This window comes from Lagopus muta, chromosome 9, assembly GCF_023343835.1.
Source record: "Lagopus muta isolate bLagMut1 chromosome 9, bLagMut1 primary, whole genome shotgun sequence".
Classification (NCBI taxonomy): Eukaryota; Metazoa; Chordata; class Aves; order Galliformes; family Phasianidae; genus Lagopus; species Lagopus muta.
In genome coordinates, this window is record NC_064441.1 from 19,189,934 (window position 1) to 19,209,235 (window position 19,302).

Sequence of the window (19,302 nt, forward strand, 5' to 3'; positions counted from 1 at the left end):
TTTCCCACAGGATGTAAAACAAGATGGTCAAAATGGTTATTTTCCTCCATATAATTCTGAAGCAATTACTTGCTTTCATGGCTGGGCTCCTTTCACATTTCAGCAGCTCAGCTATGCTTACAGAGAACACTATGTAAACTGAAATTACGTCTAGGAGAAGAAATAAAATCACAAGAGCTATGAAAGAATAGAAATGTGTACTCAGTTGTACTCAGTTCAGTTCCCTAACTCATGTATCTACTCAGAGGAGCAGCACAGGCTCATCCAAGAAAATCCATTTCAACATCTGACCTACAGAGTATTCCCGAGCTGCACACCTTCCTGGACTCTTCAAAGTCTTTAAGTGTGCAGTTATTGGCTCCTGGCTATGCAGGTTTCAAGCAGTAACTCACACCACCAGCAAGATTCACTAACCTTGCTATTAGCCTCCACATCTTTGATCGCTGTTGTGAAGCTAGTTATTCTCCTTTCTGCATTTGCATATTTTTCTTTCTTCCTAGAAGTAAAACTAAGCTGACCAGCACCTGAAGGTGTCAAGTATAAAAAAGGAAGTATTCAAAATAAACCTTGAATATTGAGTTACTGATGTGCCAGAAGTTATCTAGAAATAAGAACTCTTAACACCTACAGATACAGACTTTTAACTTCATTACCTGTTACAGGTTCAAACAGGGAGGCACTGAACTATAGAAGTTAGTGCTAACAGTTGTTTAAATGCATACATGTGCTTCAGAAGTACAAGCAGCAAGAATTTTCTTTAAAAGTTATTTCCCTCTTGCTTGAAGTAAAAGACTTCCATAAAGAAGAAAGCATGGCTATGTTTAATACAGAACTTTCAACAGATGTGACTGATACCAATTAGCTTCCATGCAAAATATTCCCCTTATCCCATGCAGGCACATTAACAGGCAGCACCAAAAGACTCTGCCACGTCCAAGCACCTTTATTGGCATGTGATGTGTAAGACACTAATGCAGATTTTGTAGTTGCTTGTTCCTCTGCACATCAGTGTACATGATCTACTGTTAAAACAACACAAGAAAATGCTATCAAATGGGACTTGGGTCTCAGTTAATAAAAACCAAATAACAAAATTCTCTAAGTACAAAAGAACATAGAGCAAAATTCCTGGAGCCATTTAAAACTAAGACCCACTTTTTGCTGGATCCTCACCTCAGTGACCCAAACTATGCCTGCAAAAACAGCATGTGCATGCAATGGGAAACTTCTGAAGTACACGCAAGAGAGACCAGCTTGTGCAATAAGAAAAACTTATTTATTAAGAAAAACATCAAAGCAATCAATCAAACAGGATCATCAAAAAAGCACACGTTACACTGAAATAACAGCAGGGTAGGAGAAAGAACAACTGCTTGAATTGCTCTGTCTTACACTACAAAACTTTTAAGACAGGCTACTCGTATTTATGCAGACATGCCCATGTACGTACTCGGTGTGTGGCCGAACTGCAGACACTGCTGCAGAGCTGGTGCTGGGCTCCTCTGCTATGCCTCCACCATCCAGAAACATGGTGACAGCCATCTCCAGGTTGTTGTTGCATGCTTCAAGCATATGTTTTCCCACGCTTTCACTGGCACCTGTAAGGCAAAAAAAAATATACTGAAGCATTCTTCATGAAGTGTTCTGATCAGAAGCGCTGGGAACAGCTAACCAGCAAGCTTCTCTTCTAAAGCACTGATCATTAGAGCAGTTCAGCAGGTGCATTTATCCCTAAGGCACGACTATGAGGTGAGACAAACACACATCTCAAGGGAAAAGGGAATGCCTGCATACAGAACAGCCACGCTTCTCCCTTCCAGCAATTCTGCGGGAGCGTTTTTGAGTGCTTCTTTTTCTCTTTGTACAGTTTTCCAAATATTGACAAGCTTATTAAGTTTGACTTCTGTTGTGTTATGTGAAAAAAAAACCCAACAAAACAATCAACTGATTTAACATTTTAACAGAGAATACTAAATTCAGTGCCAAAGTTTTTACCCTCCTCTAACAGATACTTAAAGAAGAAAAGATTCCGTTTCACTGGGTGCTCCAGAAGGCAGAAACAAACAAGCACAAGCTCAGTTCATGTACAAGGAAATTTTAAAAGAGAACAGGGAAAAAGTAGTATCATCAGTAGCACTTACTAGAATGGCTCCCAGGCCCAACCAAATGCAGACCAATGCGCTGCTCAGGATGAAACATTACTCCTTAGCAACACTTGCAGTTCTTCCTTACAGAGTCTGCCTCTAAAGCTTCCTCAAGGCCGTACAGTCAACAAAAGCACCACCTGAATCCCTCCTGCATCTAATCTTTTAAGAGTCTGTTTACTACACTACGTCTCTATAGGTAGCAGGCTGCCAAAGAGTCTATTTTAATATGGAAAAGCTGGAACAGAGAAAGAGTGGCAAAATGCAGCTGAACCAGTTTGGGAGCAGTTTTTGGTCTGCAATAATTCTTACCAGCTTCACCACAAGTCACTGAAATGAAGAAAACTATTTTCCCAGCTTCAGAATGACAGCTAACGCCACTTTGAGCAAAACATTTAACTTACTTTCATTGGGTGTCCTGAGATTTTCCAGGAAGTACTCAGAGCTTTAGATTAAACAGACTGATACACTGAACACACTTTGAATCTGTTGAGATAAAGCAATACTAAATGACCTGTGCCACTATATTACACCACAAGGGAAGCTGAGCTGACCAAGGTAACTTTTCAAAAAAGAAAAACAACCCAAGAACCAACCTGCCACAAGAGTACCCCAATGGTATTCAGCTAAGCTTGAGGACCTTAGTTAAAATAAGAGTGCAGAATGAACTAGTACCATCCCCAATCAAACACAAAAGCATCTAACAGTTTTCCACTGTAACTGCTCTTTCATATTTTCAGGAGCTCACTTCAACACCAGCTGCAGAAACGAAGCAATACCTGAAGATTGTGGAATATACACACAGCCTGCAACCTCACTGCACAGTCACACCGTGCTGTTCATTTAGGAGGACCAGAAGAAAAATTCTATTCGACCTTCTGCTTTTTAAAGTCATGAATATACAATGCGTTCGTACCAAATCTTCCTCAGTCCTAAGGAAAACAGCATCACACCAATGTTCTCAGTGCTCCTGCTGGCAAACAGAAATTCTAATTATTCTGCAAGATTTGAAAGAAATTTCATCTCGTAATTTCATCTGTAAAGATACACAGGACTTATACTCTCTTAACACTTCTCTGGATGAGAGCACCAAAGAAAAAAAAACTGCTGTCTGAGAAGTATATTCAAGGACTGTGGGTTAGCAGACATGGGCTGACAGCTGGATTTGATGTTTATAGTGTCTTTTCCAGACTTTGTGATTCTGTGACTGCTGCTCACCATCAGGTGTGCTGGAAGCAGATCATAGAATGGTCTGGGTTGAAAAGGACCACAGTGATCATCTAATTTCAACTCCCTGCTGTGTGCAGGGTCACCAACCAGCAGACCAGGCTGCCCAGAGCCACATCCAGCCTGGCCTTGGATGCCTGCAGGGTTGGGGCATCCACAGCCTCCTTGGGCAACCTGTGCCAGTGCCTCACCACCCTCTGGGTGAAAAACTTCCTCCTAATCTCCAACCTAAACCTCCCCTGTCTCAGTTTAACACCATTCCCCCTTGTCCTATCACTATTCACCCTCACAAACAGCCGTCCCCCCTCCTGTTTATATGCTATCTTCAAGTACTCGAAGGCCACAAGGTCTCCTGGGAGCCTTCTCTTCTCCAAGCTAAACAAGCCCAGTTCCCTTAACCTTTCCTCATAGGAGAGGTGCTCCAGCCCTCTGCTCATCTCAGTACCCTCCTCTGGACCTGCTCCAAGAGCTCCACGTCCTTCCTGTGCTGGGGGCCCCAGGCCTGGATGCAGTGCTGCAGATGGGGCCTCACAAGAGCCAGGAAGAGGGAGACCATCACCTCCCTCTCCCTGCTGGCCACCCCTTTTTAATGCAGCCCAGAACACAGCTGGCTTTCTGGTCTGATGGAATTCATTTCACCTTTTCCACACAAACGTGGGTAATTCTGTGCACTTACACAGAACCATAGGGGCTGGAGCATCTGTCTACCCCCCTGAGGAAGCAGGTTCACACCAAAGGTGCAGGCTGATGACAGACCATTGAGGGTGTGCTGTGCAGCACCTGTCACTGTGCCACAGGGTCAGACAACTCTGCAAGAACTCACCTCTAAACAGAACCTTACATTCTATTACAACAAACAGAACCTCAAACCTCTCTTTCAGAGGTAGGTGGGCAGAACCCAGCAGGATCTTGTTTTCTGTTTTGAAGATCAGGAGCAGGGTTTAGACATCTCCATCACCCAGCTATATGCGCAGAGGGCTGCTGGGCAAACAGCACAGCTCTACTCGGCCTTCTCTCAGGCACCGCTGAGAACGAAAACACCAGACACACACGGGAGCTCGCCGAAACGAAAGACGCTTCTTCTTTCATAGCGGCAATGGTTTAGTCCAGCTGGTTTCCGTCAGAAGATCCCAGGCCCCGTAACTCCCCAGCACTCCCGTTTGCGGGTGCCGTGCCCGCGGAGCCCCAAAGCACGCACGCCGCGTCCGTCCGCAGCCCGCAGCCCGCAGCCGACGGCGGTGCCGACACGCCGACGCTCCGCACGGACGCTTCCAGCGGACGCCACTCAGCGCCGTCACGCGACGCGCGAGCTTCCCACGAAGCGAGCACGAACTGCGCGACCCCGAGCGGGGACCCAGCCGGCGGACCGCCTCCCGGCCGCGGGGCGAGCCGCCCGCCTCTCCGCAGCCGCGCTTCCCCGAGGCGGGCTTCGCGGCAGCCCGGCGCCCCGCCGCCGCCCCGCTGACGGGCCCGGCCCCCCGCCCCGCCGGGCCCCCGCCTCACCGCGCCCGGCCCTCTCCCTCCATCCCGGCCGCTCGATGAAAGCGAGAAGCGGCGGTGAGCCGGTCCGGGCCCGGCATTCCTCGTGCCTCACCCGTGATGGCGGTGAACTGCTGGATTAACCCTTTCAGCGCCGCGGAGGCCGCCGAGCCCCCGTGCGCCGCCATCTTGCCGCCGCCGCACAACAACACGCACGCCGCCGGCCCGCGCGCACCGCGCAGGCGCGAAGCCCGCCCGCGCCCTTCCTCTGCCCCGCCGCCTGGGTGGCGCCGCGCAGGGGCGGGGCGCGGGAGTTGCCGTGGTAACGCGGCTCGAGCCGCATCGGCCGCCCGCTCTGAGGGGGCGACCCGCCGCGGCGGGAAAGGGATCGATTGAGGCCGGTTCCGCCGGGCGCAGGAAGTGGTGCTGCTGCACGTGCGGGGCGGCGGTGAGGCCCGTGCCGCTCCCCAGCGGGAGCGCATGTTTGTTTCTCTCCATCCAGCAACGCTCTCTGGGCCCGGCCCTCCGGTTCTTTGTTCGGCAACGTGTCCGGCCACGGCTGCTGTCGTGCGGGAGAACGCCGTGGGAGAGAGCCAAAGGCGTTGCTGGAGCCCGGGTAGGCTGTGCGCACAGCCTTCCTCTCACCAGCAGGAGGGTTGAGTAGAGTGGTGGGGTGCCATTGCTTTCATGCAGATTTACCTCAGAACAGCATCGGGTGGAATGCTGTGTGGGAGGCATTGGACTGGAGGAGAGTTTTATGGACCAGAACCTGAGAAATATCACCACACCAACAAGAACGGCTCCCCAGGGTTGCCTGGCGAGTTCTCAGTGCACTAGAGATCAAGCACTGAGAGCTTAAATTGCTCCGTGTCAGTGCTTGAGAGCCTCACACTCACAAGTAAAGGAATCATTAACCAACCCAAGCCTGCTGTAAAGCGCTTGGAGCAACCAAAATCCTCCCAGCAGCTGAATTCCAACCTCCAACAAGAAAAGCATAAAACAAACACGAGGACGCTCCTGAGGACCGCTCTGCCACACGCACTGTGAGTACGGCCATGTGGGGATCCGAACGCTTGCAGCCCTCACAAGGCTGCTGGACTGGGCACCCAGTACGGGTTGTAGGCTTTGTGTACTTCAGTTGAGTGCGTGTCTAATGATTGACTTCTAGTCTTGTTTGTTTTCCCCATTATGCAACAGCCTTTCAACTTTTCCACGAGATGTGTTTCGCAAAGCAAGGTGGTTTTGTTTTTTTCTTTTTCCCAGTCCAAGTTAAAGTGAATTTTAGACAGCTGCCAAAGTATACTTACTAATTATAAAAGTACAACTTACATACCTGCACCTTTGGGGTATGTGAAGTTAAAAGACTGTCCCAGCAAGCTTTAAAAATAATGGAAAAAAAAAGTGTACCACCCCCCCCCCAATACACACCTACCCCAAAATTGTATTCCTGTACAATTCTGACTTTTGAAATGGCTTCTTTCTGCACTTTTTTGTATTTATTTGCAGGATTTGTTATTGATGGCAGTGAAGTAAGCTTTTAAGAAGCAAAAAAGCCCCTCCATATTGTCTAATTCCTACCTTTTAACTGAGATTAGTTGTGTGCATATTATGAACTTTATGTAGTAACCATCATATTAAGAGGAAAAGAAAGAATGCACAATACAGCTGTGGAGGAAAAGGGAATTAAACTGCTGCTATATGTGACAGTCTCACATACTGGGGCACACTGAGCTACAAATGAAATAGCTCACGCTGCCAAAGGAAAGCCTTCCCTTTCCCTTGCTCTCTCCCACCTCCATTCCCTTCAGGATCTTTAACTGGTTCATAGAGAGCTCAGAATGCTAAAGCATTCAAAGAGAGAAGAATTCTCTCTCACTGCTGGTTGTAGTTTCATTATACCAGAACTTCACAAAATAAAATCAATAGGAGCACGTGGTGCTTCTGATCACTTACTTGAGAAAGGGCTGCAGGCATCAGATGCCATGCTCTCAGAAAGAGGTTCTCCATGCCAAAGCAGGGACCAGTTTTTGAACAAGTTTAAAACAGACATCAGACTTGATAAATGGATTTTAAGACAGGGCTGAATTGAGATTTACGAACAAAACTCTTCATCCTCAGCTGCTCTGGAAATAAGAGTTTACTTATTACATGCTTATCATGACAGGAAAAGTATTTTAAGCACAGAAACAGTCAATACCTCAGCCCTGAAGAACGCTGTAATCAGCAACGGAGTACATCCAACTGCCTGGGTAAGATGAAAACAAACTGAAATAAGAATTACACTGAAAGGGGTCTGTCTCAAATGAAGGCTTCCAGGGCTATGGCTGAAGCAGCAATGGGAAAAATGAATTATTTGCAACATGTCACCTGTAGCTTTCTCAAGAAGGCTGTCTGAATACTGCACTTATTTAGGAGAAACCCAACAGTATCCGAGATGTGCCATCAATTTAAAATAATTGGTCTCCTTTCTTTCAGGATTTTTTTTTTGTGGGTTTTTTTAAATGTTTTGTGGTTTGTTTGTTTTTTAACTTACATAACACCAGAAGTTACTGCTTTAAAATATTTGTTACAGGTTTCCCAGAGCTGTGTTAAAGTCTCGCAGATCGCCCGTAAGATTTCAAACGTGTACATTTTTGCACATTTGCTATTCAGCAAGGAGCACGCACAGGTCAGCAGTGTAAGTTGGTGTTTTGCTCTCATTCATAAATGCATACTTGAGAAATATTTCATTACATTCAAAGAAAAGCCAGAAGATGGGCTTCACGATAGCAAAATAGGAAACTGTACCTGCTAACAGCTAACAAACTGATCCAAAGGCCTCAACTTGGCAGAGTGTCAGCTTCACAGAATGCCTAAACTGTAATCCTTTTTAATTATTTTACCATCAAACTCAACTGGAAGACTAGTTTTCTAGTTCTTCAGAAAATAATAATAATGGAGCAACGGTTACAGCCAGGCCTAGTAGTTGAACTCCAGTTGAAAGTTAAATTAAGTCGATACTGGTAACTCTTGTTGCTTCTCCCCCTTTTGGTTTTACTTTCTCCATCATAACTGTCTCCTGGACTAATCATTTTTTAATATTAGGTGCTTATAATCAGCCTCAAGTCAGTTTGCACGTGAAAGTTAAATAGCAGTAAATCCAGGCAAGACTGTGTAAGTTACAGGCTACTAACAAGAAAACAAAATGAAAATGAACAGAAGTAAATGCGAGCCCACAACCACTTCTGCTATTGGCATCTATGAGAGATCCTTGCCTTTGACTGTGGAAGAATGACCCTTTTTTTTCCCCTTTCCCAAAAAAGGTGTTACTCTGTGAGAGGATAAGAGAGAGGGAAAATGCCTTTGCAAGACTGGCTTATCTGGTTACAATCCTTTTAACTGCCAAGCAAACTGCAATTCAACAAATAAACCAAATTCCAGTAACATCCTTCAGCAGTGCCTGTGCCTTGTAAAGCCTCAGTCTCCCAGTCAGCAGACAACCAGAGATGCAGACACACATCTTTGCTTCCTCTGGGGAACATGCAGTCCCCACAAAAGGCTCTGAATTCTCATTCTAGGACCATCAGTTACTTTGGATTTCAAACAATAACAGTATTTACATTCCAGCTTAAAAAAAACAGCTTGAAAATGCCAGTCCCAGAAAAGAAGCCATAGTTGAGAGAGGAGTAATTAAAAATGTTAAGGTCTAGAGGCGTAAGTTATTTAAACTTCTCAAAAACATTCACAGTACATTTTAATAGACAGTTTTGGTCACTCTTGCAGCCCAAAGCCCAACCCTAAAAACCATCCATTTTCTAACTGTTTAGGAGAAGCTTTGCCTGACACAGGGATAAGCATTACCGTGGTTTTAATTCCAATTAATTTAACCATGTGTCTGTGGTTCTGCTGTTCTACTCAGTAACAGGGCTTTTAAGCATCTGAAGGATTGTCTTTTGTTTTCTCTTAGGCAGTGAATGAACATCATTTGAATCACTGGTGTTAACAACACAATTCAAGACTTTTCCACTGCTGGGTGATTTCATTCGGACCCTGGTAGGAGACTGCCAGTTTTCATTGCAAGAACCTTTCCGACCCTTGTGGTGATTTGTTTCACTTTGTTTTTTCAATACTTTTGAGTCCTTTGCCATCTTAGAGCTTCCTTTTCTAGAAGAGTCCTTCACAGATTGAGGTGCTTTAGTACGAAGAAGGTACTCATCTGGAGATCCCTTCTGTCGGTTCAGCAACCTCTCCTCTTTGTTGAACTGTCTTTGCAGCTGCAGAGCCAGAAGCCTATCCTGCTCCTCCTGCATATGCCTTTCATGGAGCTCCTGCTCAAAGGCTTTCTGCATTTGCAAATTGAAGTCACTTTTCCACTCCGCTTCCTCCTCCAAAGTTCCTGGAAAAGTTCTTCTCCTCTTGTCAACCACACCCAAGTCAACCACTGCTTCAGCCAGTTGTTCTGGAGACTTTCTTTTGGGAGCCTCCTTAGCATTTGCCAAACTCTCTGGTTTCTTTTCATCCGTATTTCCAGCCATCTTCATGAGATCACCTTTTACACTTTTGCTGTCAGACACGGAATTTATTGCTAACTGAATACAAGTACTAGTTTCAGCACACTTTTCAAGGTTTACGCTGCCTACATGAGTTAAACTGTCACTGTCCAATACTACTCCACCTTCTCCTTTGGATGTGGAAAGAACTGTTCTAGCCCCTTCTCCTTCTGTAATTCCACAAGTTGTATGTAGAAGTTCATTTTTGAGACAGTTTGGTTCGTGTGCATTTTTTTGCTTGACAGTTGTGGTCTCCTCTGAAGCTGAGGCATTTAGGAAGTTAATGTACATCTGCATAAACAAATCCTCGCCACTGGAACCTTTGGTCACACCACTCAGCTGTGGAGACAGCGTTGGCATTTCCTCTTGCTCATCTTGCCCCTCAGTACTGCTGCCTTCATTGTTACTGATCTGAAAAAAAGAGAAAGAGATCTCTAATTAAAGGCATTTATTATAAGCCAATGGATGTAAATAAAATGCAAATCTGTTTTATCATAGCTGCACTGCTCATAACTACTCCGGGATATTAACTTGGATTCTTCTTTAACAAGAATGAATAAACAGCATTGTTAAATAAGTATTCAGAACGACCTGCAGAAGCATAGCTGGGAGACTGAAAAGAACTGCAGCATTCTCCTGTTATCAGTGACTGCCATCAGCTGCTCAAGGAATTACCCTGCTCATCTTCAGAGCTTAGCAGGAAAGATCCAGACAAATGGGAACCGTGAAAATCAGAATGCAACCTCCCTGGATGAGCTCCAGAATAATCATTAGAGTGTTATATGCCAACAGCTGCAGCTCAGAGTTCACTGAAAATCTTAACGTGAACAGCATTTACACCTCCAAAAACCAGGAGTATGCATTACTGAGATCACAAAAATAAAACCAAAACAAAGCTGCCAAACTAGAAGAAAAACTCAAAGTAATTAAAATTGTTTGTGGACATGGTGACAATCTGTGAATGGAGGAGACCTGGGTCTAGTACTAGATGTGGAGGTTGGTGGCCCTGCATGCAGCAGGGGGGTTGGAGCTTGATGATCCTTGAGGTCCCTTCCAACCCAAGCCATTCTATGGTTCTATCATTCAAAGATCTTGTCAGTGTTCAAGTTCACCAAAGCCTCCGTGCAGATATACAAGGTAACCATAAAATAAGCTGCAGCTGTGCATCAGCTGACTGCCAAGCGTGGTTTCTTCCTTTTGCACTTTTGGGAATCGTGAATACTGAACAGCTCCTGAGATGGATATACAGAGTGCCCAGTGCTGACAGCATTACTACAGGCAAAGCAGAGAGTAACCTGCAACTGCTAACGCTGCAATCTGTAACAAGATGATTCCATTACCGCAAATCCAGGGTCAGTCCCACCTCCCTCTGTTGCTCTGGAGAATGAAGCTGATCGCAATGTGTGACGGTGCTTTGGAGTCAGGTACCTAAAAGGCAGCAAAAACAAAGCAAAAGGCACACTTGTTAAAACCTTTTTTCTTCCTTTGCATTGCTAGTCCCTTATAGCAATCATGACCTCAGGTTCATCCCTTATAGCAATCATGACCTCAGGTTCATGCTGACAATAAGAGGGGTGAGGGTATCTCTTCTCCTCCACGTTATCCTATAAGGAAATGTTTCAATATTCAATAGCCTACATTTGCCCAAGTTATACAGGGAAGTCAGGCTGCAGGAGTCCAAGGAAGCACACGGAACAGAAAGGCACTATAATGAGAAACAGATCACTAATCACAGAACAGAAACTTGGCTTTCTTACTTCTGGATGTCTCCGGAGTTGCTTGGTTTGTTCTTCGTCTTGCACAAATTAGCTGGGAGTGACTCATGGGAGAGGCTGTCTCCTCGTGAAGAACTGCTGAGCACGTGTTCTCCCAGACTGTCATTCTTCAGTGACAAAGAAAAATAGCGTTATATAAAACAAACCACAACACAAACAGGACAACTACTTCTGTCCTGCTAAGAATCAGTTACTTCTGACCAAGGAATTCCAGAAAAAAATTTAAGAAATTTAAAAAATCCCAAATCTAAGTTAAACTTTTTCAAACATCATTTGTTCCTTTCTTCAGTACATGAGGATATAGACCTCAATTTCTTTCAAAGCAGAATTTTTAAATTCATAGGGGAAAGGAAGTAGCCAGAAGAAAACCAATGTTTCAAAATGTTTTGTAGCAAAAAATTCCTACAGCCATTTCAAGTGCCTGCTATACAGGTAGAAATGCTTGGAGGTACTTCACCCTCATGCTGGTTCATCAGAAGTTAGTCAGTCTAGGAGCTAAAGTACTGACAGCTGACAACAGCTTTCAAATGCAATTCAGGCAAATTTAAGTTATTCAGACGTTTAACTTTTGCTCTAAAAAGTCTGAGTTGCTTACACTAAATGAACATTGCAAAACATCCCCTGTTATGTTCACTCACCAAACTGTTACTGAGCTGCCATGCCAACTCCTCATCTTGTTTAAGCTGCTGCTCCTCCATCTCCTTTCGTCTTTCTTCTGCCAATCTGTGCTCTTCCTCTTCTTCTGCTAGCAGCTTTTGAATGTATTCCTCACTTGCCTTGTTCTCTTCTTGCTCATGCGCTCGCCTTTCTGCCTCCACCTGAGAAAGAATCGTTTTTAAGGTATGCAGATGCCATAGCACCATGCTTTGCATCAGAGTGTCTTCACTAACACTCCTTCCGTGGAAACAGTTCAAATGAAATCACTCCAGCTGTACTTCCCGCAGAACGTGCTTTATCAGAAAGTTTACAAAATGTAAAGCCCAAAAGCCTCTGAATAAAGAAAACAGAACCTTAAACAGAAGTCCTTCTTCAGCCTTGATTTTGAGTGGTAGACACTAAGCCTGCAGTATGACAGCTTGACCAATACCTGAAGGTGGCATAAGCTGAAACTGCCACAGGAAAATGCATCCATAAGCCAACACACATTGCTGAATAAACTAGGTCTCTTAGCTTAAGTTAACTGTGCATCTGAACTGAAGACTGTCACCTTCCACTGTTAGCAACAGCTGTCAGCTCTTGCTGAAGAACACACACTGTGTCCTCCCTCTCTTCTTTCCACATGGGATCCAAACCTCAGAAGCAACACATCAGCGGTAGCACAGATTAGCATGTTCTTGTAGCAACACTGCCCTTTTAAGTACCTTCCTTTTTTTGTTCAACAACATTTCAACTGTTTGTGGGAACAATTAAAACAACTAGAGTCAAAGCATTTTGCACTTTTAAATACATTTTTAGACCTACCTTGCTAACCTCTGCTTCATATTCCTGTCTCAGTTCCCCAGGTTTGCTCAGCTGGTGTTGTGGATGGGGGACAAAGACTAATTAAGAGGAAGGGGGTAATAAAAAAAGAGTGAGCACAAAGCAAAATCATGACAATCAACAGTAAGACATTTTAACAAAAGATCATTTCCATATCTTGCCACAGGAATGGCTTAAGTCAAGTCTTTGGAACAAAGTAAAATAATTCAAAATACAAAAGATGAAAGCAAGTATGTTACAAAGTAGCAGGAACAGCCAGTTCCAAGCCCTGGATACAAAGCAAATATGCACACTGGTAATAACTCTTGATTTTTGCCTCTAACGACTTCGCTGTAAGCAAAAAAAAGTGGAACAACGTGTTGTAAGGAAGGCCTACCAAAGGAGCTTGAAATGCCATCCACTTTTCAATTTATTCACTTACTTTTTAAATATTTTGCTTTCTGCTAAGGATGTTCTGTTCCAGCTAGAATACTCCATTCTGTTAGCCCTTCAAAACATTCAGGATTCTGAGTCCTGTGTCATTTTAATACAACACACCTAAAAGATACTAAGAAAAATTTGTTCTTATGTTCTATTAAGAAATCCTAAGGTTACTATGCCCATTTTTCTCAGAGTTGTGTTAAACACCCAATGCCAGTGCTGGTGCTGACCACGATGGGAAGAACAGAAAGAGGTGTGGGAAAAGTATTGCCTCTCCCAGATATAAAACTATCAGAGGGGATCAAATTTGAATGGAGGTTACAACATAATAAACCCCCATGCCCTTCTTCAGGGAGAGAGTCAGATTTCCTTTCCTTTTGTCTAACATCACAATTTTAGGCTCTAAGACTCTTAAATAGACTGGAGAACCTGGTATTTCTAATGAAACTAAGTGAGGGTATCTAAAAGTTGAAAATAAATCACCAAGGTTTAACCATGTGACATACTTGATGGGGATAAACACACCCACAAACACTCTGGTTAAAGATCTTACAGCTGCAGCTGTATCAGTAATAGCTGTTTCTGCAAGGACAAAGAACCATACAGCAACATTTTGTGCAAAAAGCAGGAACAAATATCCACTGAAACGATGGGACAATATTACTTACTCTGTACTGCAGACAACAAAAGGAATGGCCGCTGCCCTGCCTTGAAGTCCCTTTCACAGGACAGCTCTGCACTGCATTTTCTAGCGCATCTATGCACAGTATCTTCTTTCACAACATCCAAAGCCCACCTGTACTAATTCCTTTGGTAAAGCACAGGACAAGTGACATCTTACTTACTTTCCTCTTCCAAATCCTGTCCGTTAATTCTCCGCTCGCATTCCTTCGGATATTTCTTCTGAATCTTCTCCCAGAGTTCCCAGTTGATAAGAGTATTCCTGCGGACATTATATCGTGCCCAAGAAGAGACTCGACGTCGACAAAAGGGGCAGCAAAGACTGGCATTTTCAACTGTCAGCTGGAAACAGGAATTACAGATGGTGTGGTTGCACGGCAGGGTGACGGGCTCCACAAAGATCTCCATGCAGATTTGGCAGAGGCAGTCATCTAAGGAAAGGGGAGCCTCCGATTTCTTTGACATATTGACTTGAAGATCAGGAATGAGACAAATTAGCAGCAGTACCTGAAAGCAGAAAGAAACGTGCATTTTAACAAATTGTGTCCTAACTACCCTACAAAAAGCTCAGCATATTTAAGAAAGCTGCTAACTTTTTGACTTACAGAGGAAGATGCAAGTCTTAACAGAAGTCCCTGTGAAACAAGGATTCCTACTGCAGTTTCCTGTGAACTGCAGCAGGTACATCGGAGGATAGCAGGGAGATAGAAACAGGGGAAAAAGAAGTAAAGAAAGTCTTTCAGCATTTATTTTCTCCTAGTTACAAGCTAAGGTCATGCTTGGTGGATGTTATCACAGTTACTGAATTAACTTTCAGATTAGTCCGTTTTTTGCTATATGTACATCCTTCAAAAGTTGATTCTAGTACAGCTTAGCTCCACACGAAGGTGAAATACATCATTCTCCCTGTGCATCAGAGGCTTTTCTTAGAGAGAAGGGTCTTCCACATTCATTCATTTGCTTAAGCTGGAAGGCAAAAGTCAAAGTGCCTTTTAAGTCTGACAAACATAAGCAAAGATCTAACCAATGCATTCAGTAATTCAGTGCCTCCCACCACGACCCGCATGCCTTCAAACAGTGGGGATCACCCAGCCCTTCTGCCACCAGCCCTCCTCAAACTGCTCTTCACTTACCCAGAATGCGGTGCATTAGAAAGAACAAAAGCCACCCCCATCCTCCCCCCACAGCAAAAGGGACAAAAATATGATTTTTCAAGCTACAAAAATTTAAAAAAACGTAAAACATCAGGTATTGCACAGACAGAGCTTTCTGACAGAGGCTGTGACAGTTCGACCCTGATAACCCACAGAAGAAGCTGACATTGAGACAGAGGCACACAAGGCGACTTCTGGGGGTTTTGCTCTTCCTTAGTACCAGAAGTCTTTTATTTTTCAGCTGGATAACACGGAGACACTCAGCGGTGCTTCTCTCTGTAACGAACTACCCGCACGGTCCGTATTACCTCTGCTGGGACAGGAGGTTTCAGCCGTCATACACACAATTTCCACACACCGAGCGGGGTGAAGGCGGGCCTGCGGCTCCAGAAGGGCGGGGATCCTCACAGGGAGGCTGCGGGCCCGCGGCCAGGCAGGCGGCTGCGGGCCGGAGGGAGCGAGCGCGGGCAGAGCATCGGCACGGTAACGGCTTACCACAGGGAGCGCGGGAAGCGGAGCGCGGGAAGCGGAGCGCAGGCCGCGGCCATCAGCGCAGATACGGGCCGCGCCGCCCGCCGCTCTCACCTCCCAGTTCCGGCGCTCACAGGCCGCGCTCCGCCCTCACGGCAGCGGGCTGCTCCGCCCTGCGGGAAGGCTGGCGATCCGTGTGGGAGCCTCGGGGTGGCTGCAGTGAGCAGGAAGAGCCACGGCGCTGTGTGCTGTGCGGCCCGGCGGCTTCCGGCTGGGTGCGGCGCTGCGCTGGGCGGCTGTGGGAGGAAGCGGCGCTGTGCTGTGTGGCTGCAGGAGGAAGCTGTGCTGTAAAGAATCCGCCCGCACCCCACCGCACCGCTTCTCCAGAGGTCCTTGAGCAGCAGCTGCTCCGCTAAGTGATTTCAGCGTGCCCTCTTAGAAGACAGAAAGCCTCGTGATATCCAGCTCTAACCTCAGGTGCTCAAAGTGCAATCTCCGGGCCTTGCTAGCAGAAGGGAATCAGAACATCTGTGTTTCTCATTTCCCTGTCCCTGGTCTCTGGGAAGTGGTGTGGTTCTTTACCACGAAAACATTTATTTCAAATAAACAGCTTGAATCAAACGACCCTTCCTGTTTCCATAGCACGTGGTAATTCAGGCTGTGCCCAGGCTGTACAAATACACACTGAAGTGCACTTACCACCCGCAGGTGCAGGGCACAGACAGCTGGTGCTGGCCCTTCCCTGCTGCCCACCTGTCCTCCAGTGCAGATGTCCACACTGCATCCTGGCTCTTCTCCTCCTCCAGAAGCGCGGCCTGCACCTCAAACTTCTGTGCCAGCTTCTGCAGGCTTGCGTCCAGGTCTTGGAACCGCATCTCCAAGGCTTGCAGCCTGCTTTCTACTCTAGAGAGTGGGAAACAAGCATTTGTTTAGAACTTGGGCCTCAACACACTGTGCTTTCTGCATGTGGTCACACATTCCACTGAACTGATCCACAGCACATATGAGGTTCCTCCCAAGTCAACTGTGAGTTCATTTACTTCCTTTGCAGATTCATACACCATTTGAAATTCCATCTTCTGATGCCACCTATGTCCCTTTGACCTTTCTTTGGTGTAGAAATCTTGTAACTTGTAAATGCAGAAAGAGCAGTAGGAAAGGTTTGTGTTTAGGTACATCTGTGTTTGGGTTATCAACCATTTGTATGGATGTTAGTGGTAGGAGGTATTTCTACTTTTCTAGCATTGCAGCTATTTCTGCTTTTACTTGCACTGTCCTGATCTCCTCAACCCTTTTCATTTAACATGGAACAGAACTTCTCATTCTTCCCCAGATAGCAAATTATGCAAATAATAAACCAAGCTGCCCTCAGTGGCTTTTGTTCTCTGCTGGCTTTTCCTGCTTTGGTTTTCGCTTTCATACGGCGACTCTTCTGCAGAACAAATGCATGACAGGAGGACCTTAGTGAAAGAGCAATAATAACAATTCTGAGTTCTGTAGCTGGTATTTATTCACTGCTTTTTCATAGCTTGATATCTGCTGTAGTTTTCCTTATTAACAAACTGTATATTTGAATATCCTAATTCCATAATCCTAAATATGGTTTTTTTTGTTTTTTTTTTTTAGTTTGAGCTTCCTCCACACACCCTTTGCAGAAAAAAACCCTGCTCGGTTGAGAACTTAATTGTGTCTACTGAAAAGGAAGAGGGAATGGGTCACTTTGTGCTCATTTTCCATCCTTTGTTTTACTTGAGGAGTGGGGTTTCCTGGGCTTCTTTCAGCCTGGTGATGGTCTTTGTGAAGATAATGTTAAGTTTGCCTCTTCACTATTGTTATGTCAATGTCTGTTCTTCCGAATCCTGGGAACCTCAAAGCTATGGAAATATCCATCATCCAAAATTCCTTCCTGGATATGGAACAAATCAGGGGGAACATTGTACTTTAGTAGTGATTTATGAGAATATCAGCTGCTCCCATCATACATACATTTAGTTTCTCCCTGGCATAGAGTGGTTGGTATGGGATAACACTAGGAACCTGCAACACAGAGCTGGTGGAGTTTTTGTTGTCTGATGGTGATTTTCACATGTGGAGAAGAGATTATCTCTGCTACAGCAATACTGCTGTTGCAGCAGAGGGCTGATCTTTGAAGTATTTTTGTAATTGGAATATAAAAGCAAGTATCAATATCTGAAGCATTATTTCATGAGCAGAAGTAGTGCATTTCAGCAGCAGGGATACTCATGCAGGAGACCACGAATTCTTACTACCTGTAAACCAGTTCTACATGTGCATCTAAGCAGTTTCTTGGCTGACACCACTTGCACAGCACAGATAGTGCGTGTGGAAATACATACATGAAAATCCACTGAAAGGGAGCACCGTCTCACTTTGTCTTTTAACTCTGTGGGTTTCAGACCCCTCTTCCACTCTTCCCTTCCTGACAAGCAGTGGCTGTGGCTCTCGTTTGGTGCTGCTGCTGTTGCCCACCTGGATGATCAGGCACCATCGAGCTGTGATGGTGCTGTCACATGCAGTGGAACACGTGGACAGGAGCCAGCAGGGGAAGCAGGTGCCAGACTACTTTAATTGAAGCCAATGAACCTGTCGATGAAAGCTTTTTTGCAAGCCTCTTCATGTACAGGCTTTGGAAATGGAAGGTGACTCGGCATTAACTACGTCCCAATTCCTTGGCCACAATGATTTTCTTTCTTAAAATATAGAAGGGTTTGTCTTGCTTTTTGTCAACTATGACCATTTGCTTCCTATCTTTGAACCCTATAAGTGCTGATGTATGTTCCCAAATTTGGAAGTTCATTCCAATTTACAGCAGAATTAAAGCAGAGCACAAACCAGAATTTCCTGTTACCGACTTGCTCCTGGCAGCACTTCGTGCAGCTACCAGGCTTTGCTGATCAAGCACTTGCACAGAATCCTGCAGCAAGCTGCCAGGACCAGCAGCTTGAAGCTGGCAAGGATGGCGTTCATGAAGTGCTGCAGCCTTTGTTCTGCCCCCTCCCTCTCCAACAAATAAAGGAGAATCAGAGGATTGTTCATGAATTACCCTCTTCCCACAGACACACTGTATTTATTTACATCCTATTACCTGTGAAAATTTCCAAAGTACAGGTTATCTCGATAACAAACCACAGCATAATCTTGTCTTCTCTCCCCCTGCCCCAGTCCTGCCACTTATCCCCTGCCATATCAGCACAACCCTTTAACGACCTGTTTAACGTCTTGCTCAAGGAGCGCAGGGATATGCTGTCTTTAGCCATCGTCCAGGAGAAAAGAAGTCAAGCAGGGTGGTCTCCAGTCCTCCTGAGGCAGTCAACACCACAGATGGGGGCTCTGACTCCTGCTGGAGGGTGATTGCAGCGGGCTTTTAATAGACTGTACATCCAAATATAGCTCACAGATGCACAGACACATGCTCCTTGTACTACACATCACGTTACACAACTGGACCTCTGCTCCTGACGCACTCATCTCGTCTGTCCTCAGACATACAGGGAATAATGAGAGGGGAAATCTAGTCTGCTTGTTTGCTGTTCAGGTTTATTTATCTGTACTGCCTTCAAGCTCTTCTCCTGGGCCAAAGTCTCCTGCTTTTAAAGGCTGTACAGATTGTTGTTGGGTTGTTTTCTAGTGTTGATGAAAAGCTGGATTTGAATGACTTGTACATGGCTGCAGGGAACTGCTTCTGAGGGCAAAGAACAGTGAAACACACCACTGACATCTCATCCATAAAGGATGCAAATATTTGCAGGAGTTGCCTATGCAAAAAAACAAACAAACAACTCTACATTTTGTTCCCATTAAAAAGAAAAAGCGAAGGCAAGTAATGTGCACCTGCCAACACCACAGCCAACGTAACAAGACAGCACAGAACCCAGATCACTCAAGCAGGCCTGTGGCCAGCAGAAGGCTTTGAGTCTTTGCC

At 45.3% G+C, this 19,302-nt stretch overlaps 2 protein-coding genes across 4 annotated transcripts in view; both read right to left on the reverse strand.

The window, feature by feature from the left end:
* The window catches only part of UBXN7 (UBX domain protein 7), a 21,861-nt gene extending 16,767 nt beyond the window's left edge, over positions 1 to 5,094 (reverse strand). Inside the window, exons 1-2 of one of the 2 annotated variants that reach the window (XM_048954757.1) lie at positions 4,966 to 5,094; positions 1,451 to 1,598 (exon numbers count right to left, since the gene is read on the reverse strand). In XM_048954757.1, the coding sequence (XP_048810714.1) occupies positions 1,451 to 1,598; positions 4,966 to 5,038 (221 nt within the window). In that variant the 5' untranslated portion in view covers positions 5,039 to 5,094. Of the gene's footprint in view, positions 1 to 1,450; positions 1,599 to 2,548; positions 4,582 to 4,965 lie in introns of those variants that run through there. The other variant, XM_048954758.1, reaches the window with a different exon arrangement.
* A 2,269-nt stretch (positions 5,095 to 7,363) lies between these two features.
* RNF168 (ring finger protein 168) lies at positions 7,364 to 18,717 on the reverse strand. Of its 2 annotated transcripts, XM_048954931.1 has the most exons (9): positions 18,588 to 18,717; positions 15,197 to 16,262; positions 14,340 to 14,700; positions 13,899 to 14,241; positions 12,616 to 12,692; positions 11,793 to 11,972; positions 11,137 to 11,261; positions 10,720 to 10,807; positions 7,364 to 9,790 (listed from the first exon to the last, which is right to left on the reverse strand). In XM_048954931.1, exons 3-9 carry the CDS (start codon positions 14,478 to 14,480, stop codon positions 8,741 to 8,743), a joined length of 2,004 nt encoding a protein of 667 aa, XP_048810888.1. In that variant the 5' UTR covers positions 14,481 to 14,700; positions 15,197 to 16,262; positions 18,588 to 18,717; the 3' UTR covers positions 7,364 to 8,740. The 2 variants fall into 2 exon arrangements, with proteins under 2 accessions (XP_048810888.1, XP_048810889.1); XM_048954932.1 differs by lacking the exon at positions 14,340 to 14,700.
* Positions 18,718 to 19,302: the final 585 nt, after the last annotated feature.

Excerpts from the sequence above, each read along its gene's own strand:
- RNF168 (XM_048954931.1), bottom strand. The coding sequence starts at position 14,480 with ATGCTGAAAGACTTTCTTTACTTCTTTTTCCCCTGTTTCTATCTCCCT. Across the intron at positions 12,693-13,898 it reads ACAGGATTTGGAAGAGGAAA|TCTTTGTCCCCCATCCACAA; the intron begins GTAAGTAAGATG and ends CCTCTTAATTAG. Across the intron at positions 10,808-11,136 it reads AACTCCGGAGACATCCAGAA|GTACCTGACTCCAAAGCACC; the intron begins GTAAGAAAGCCA and ends GCTGCCTTTTAG.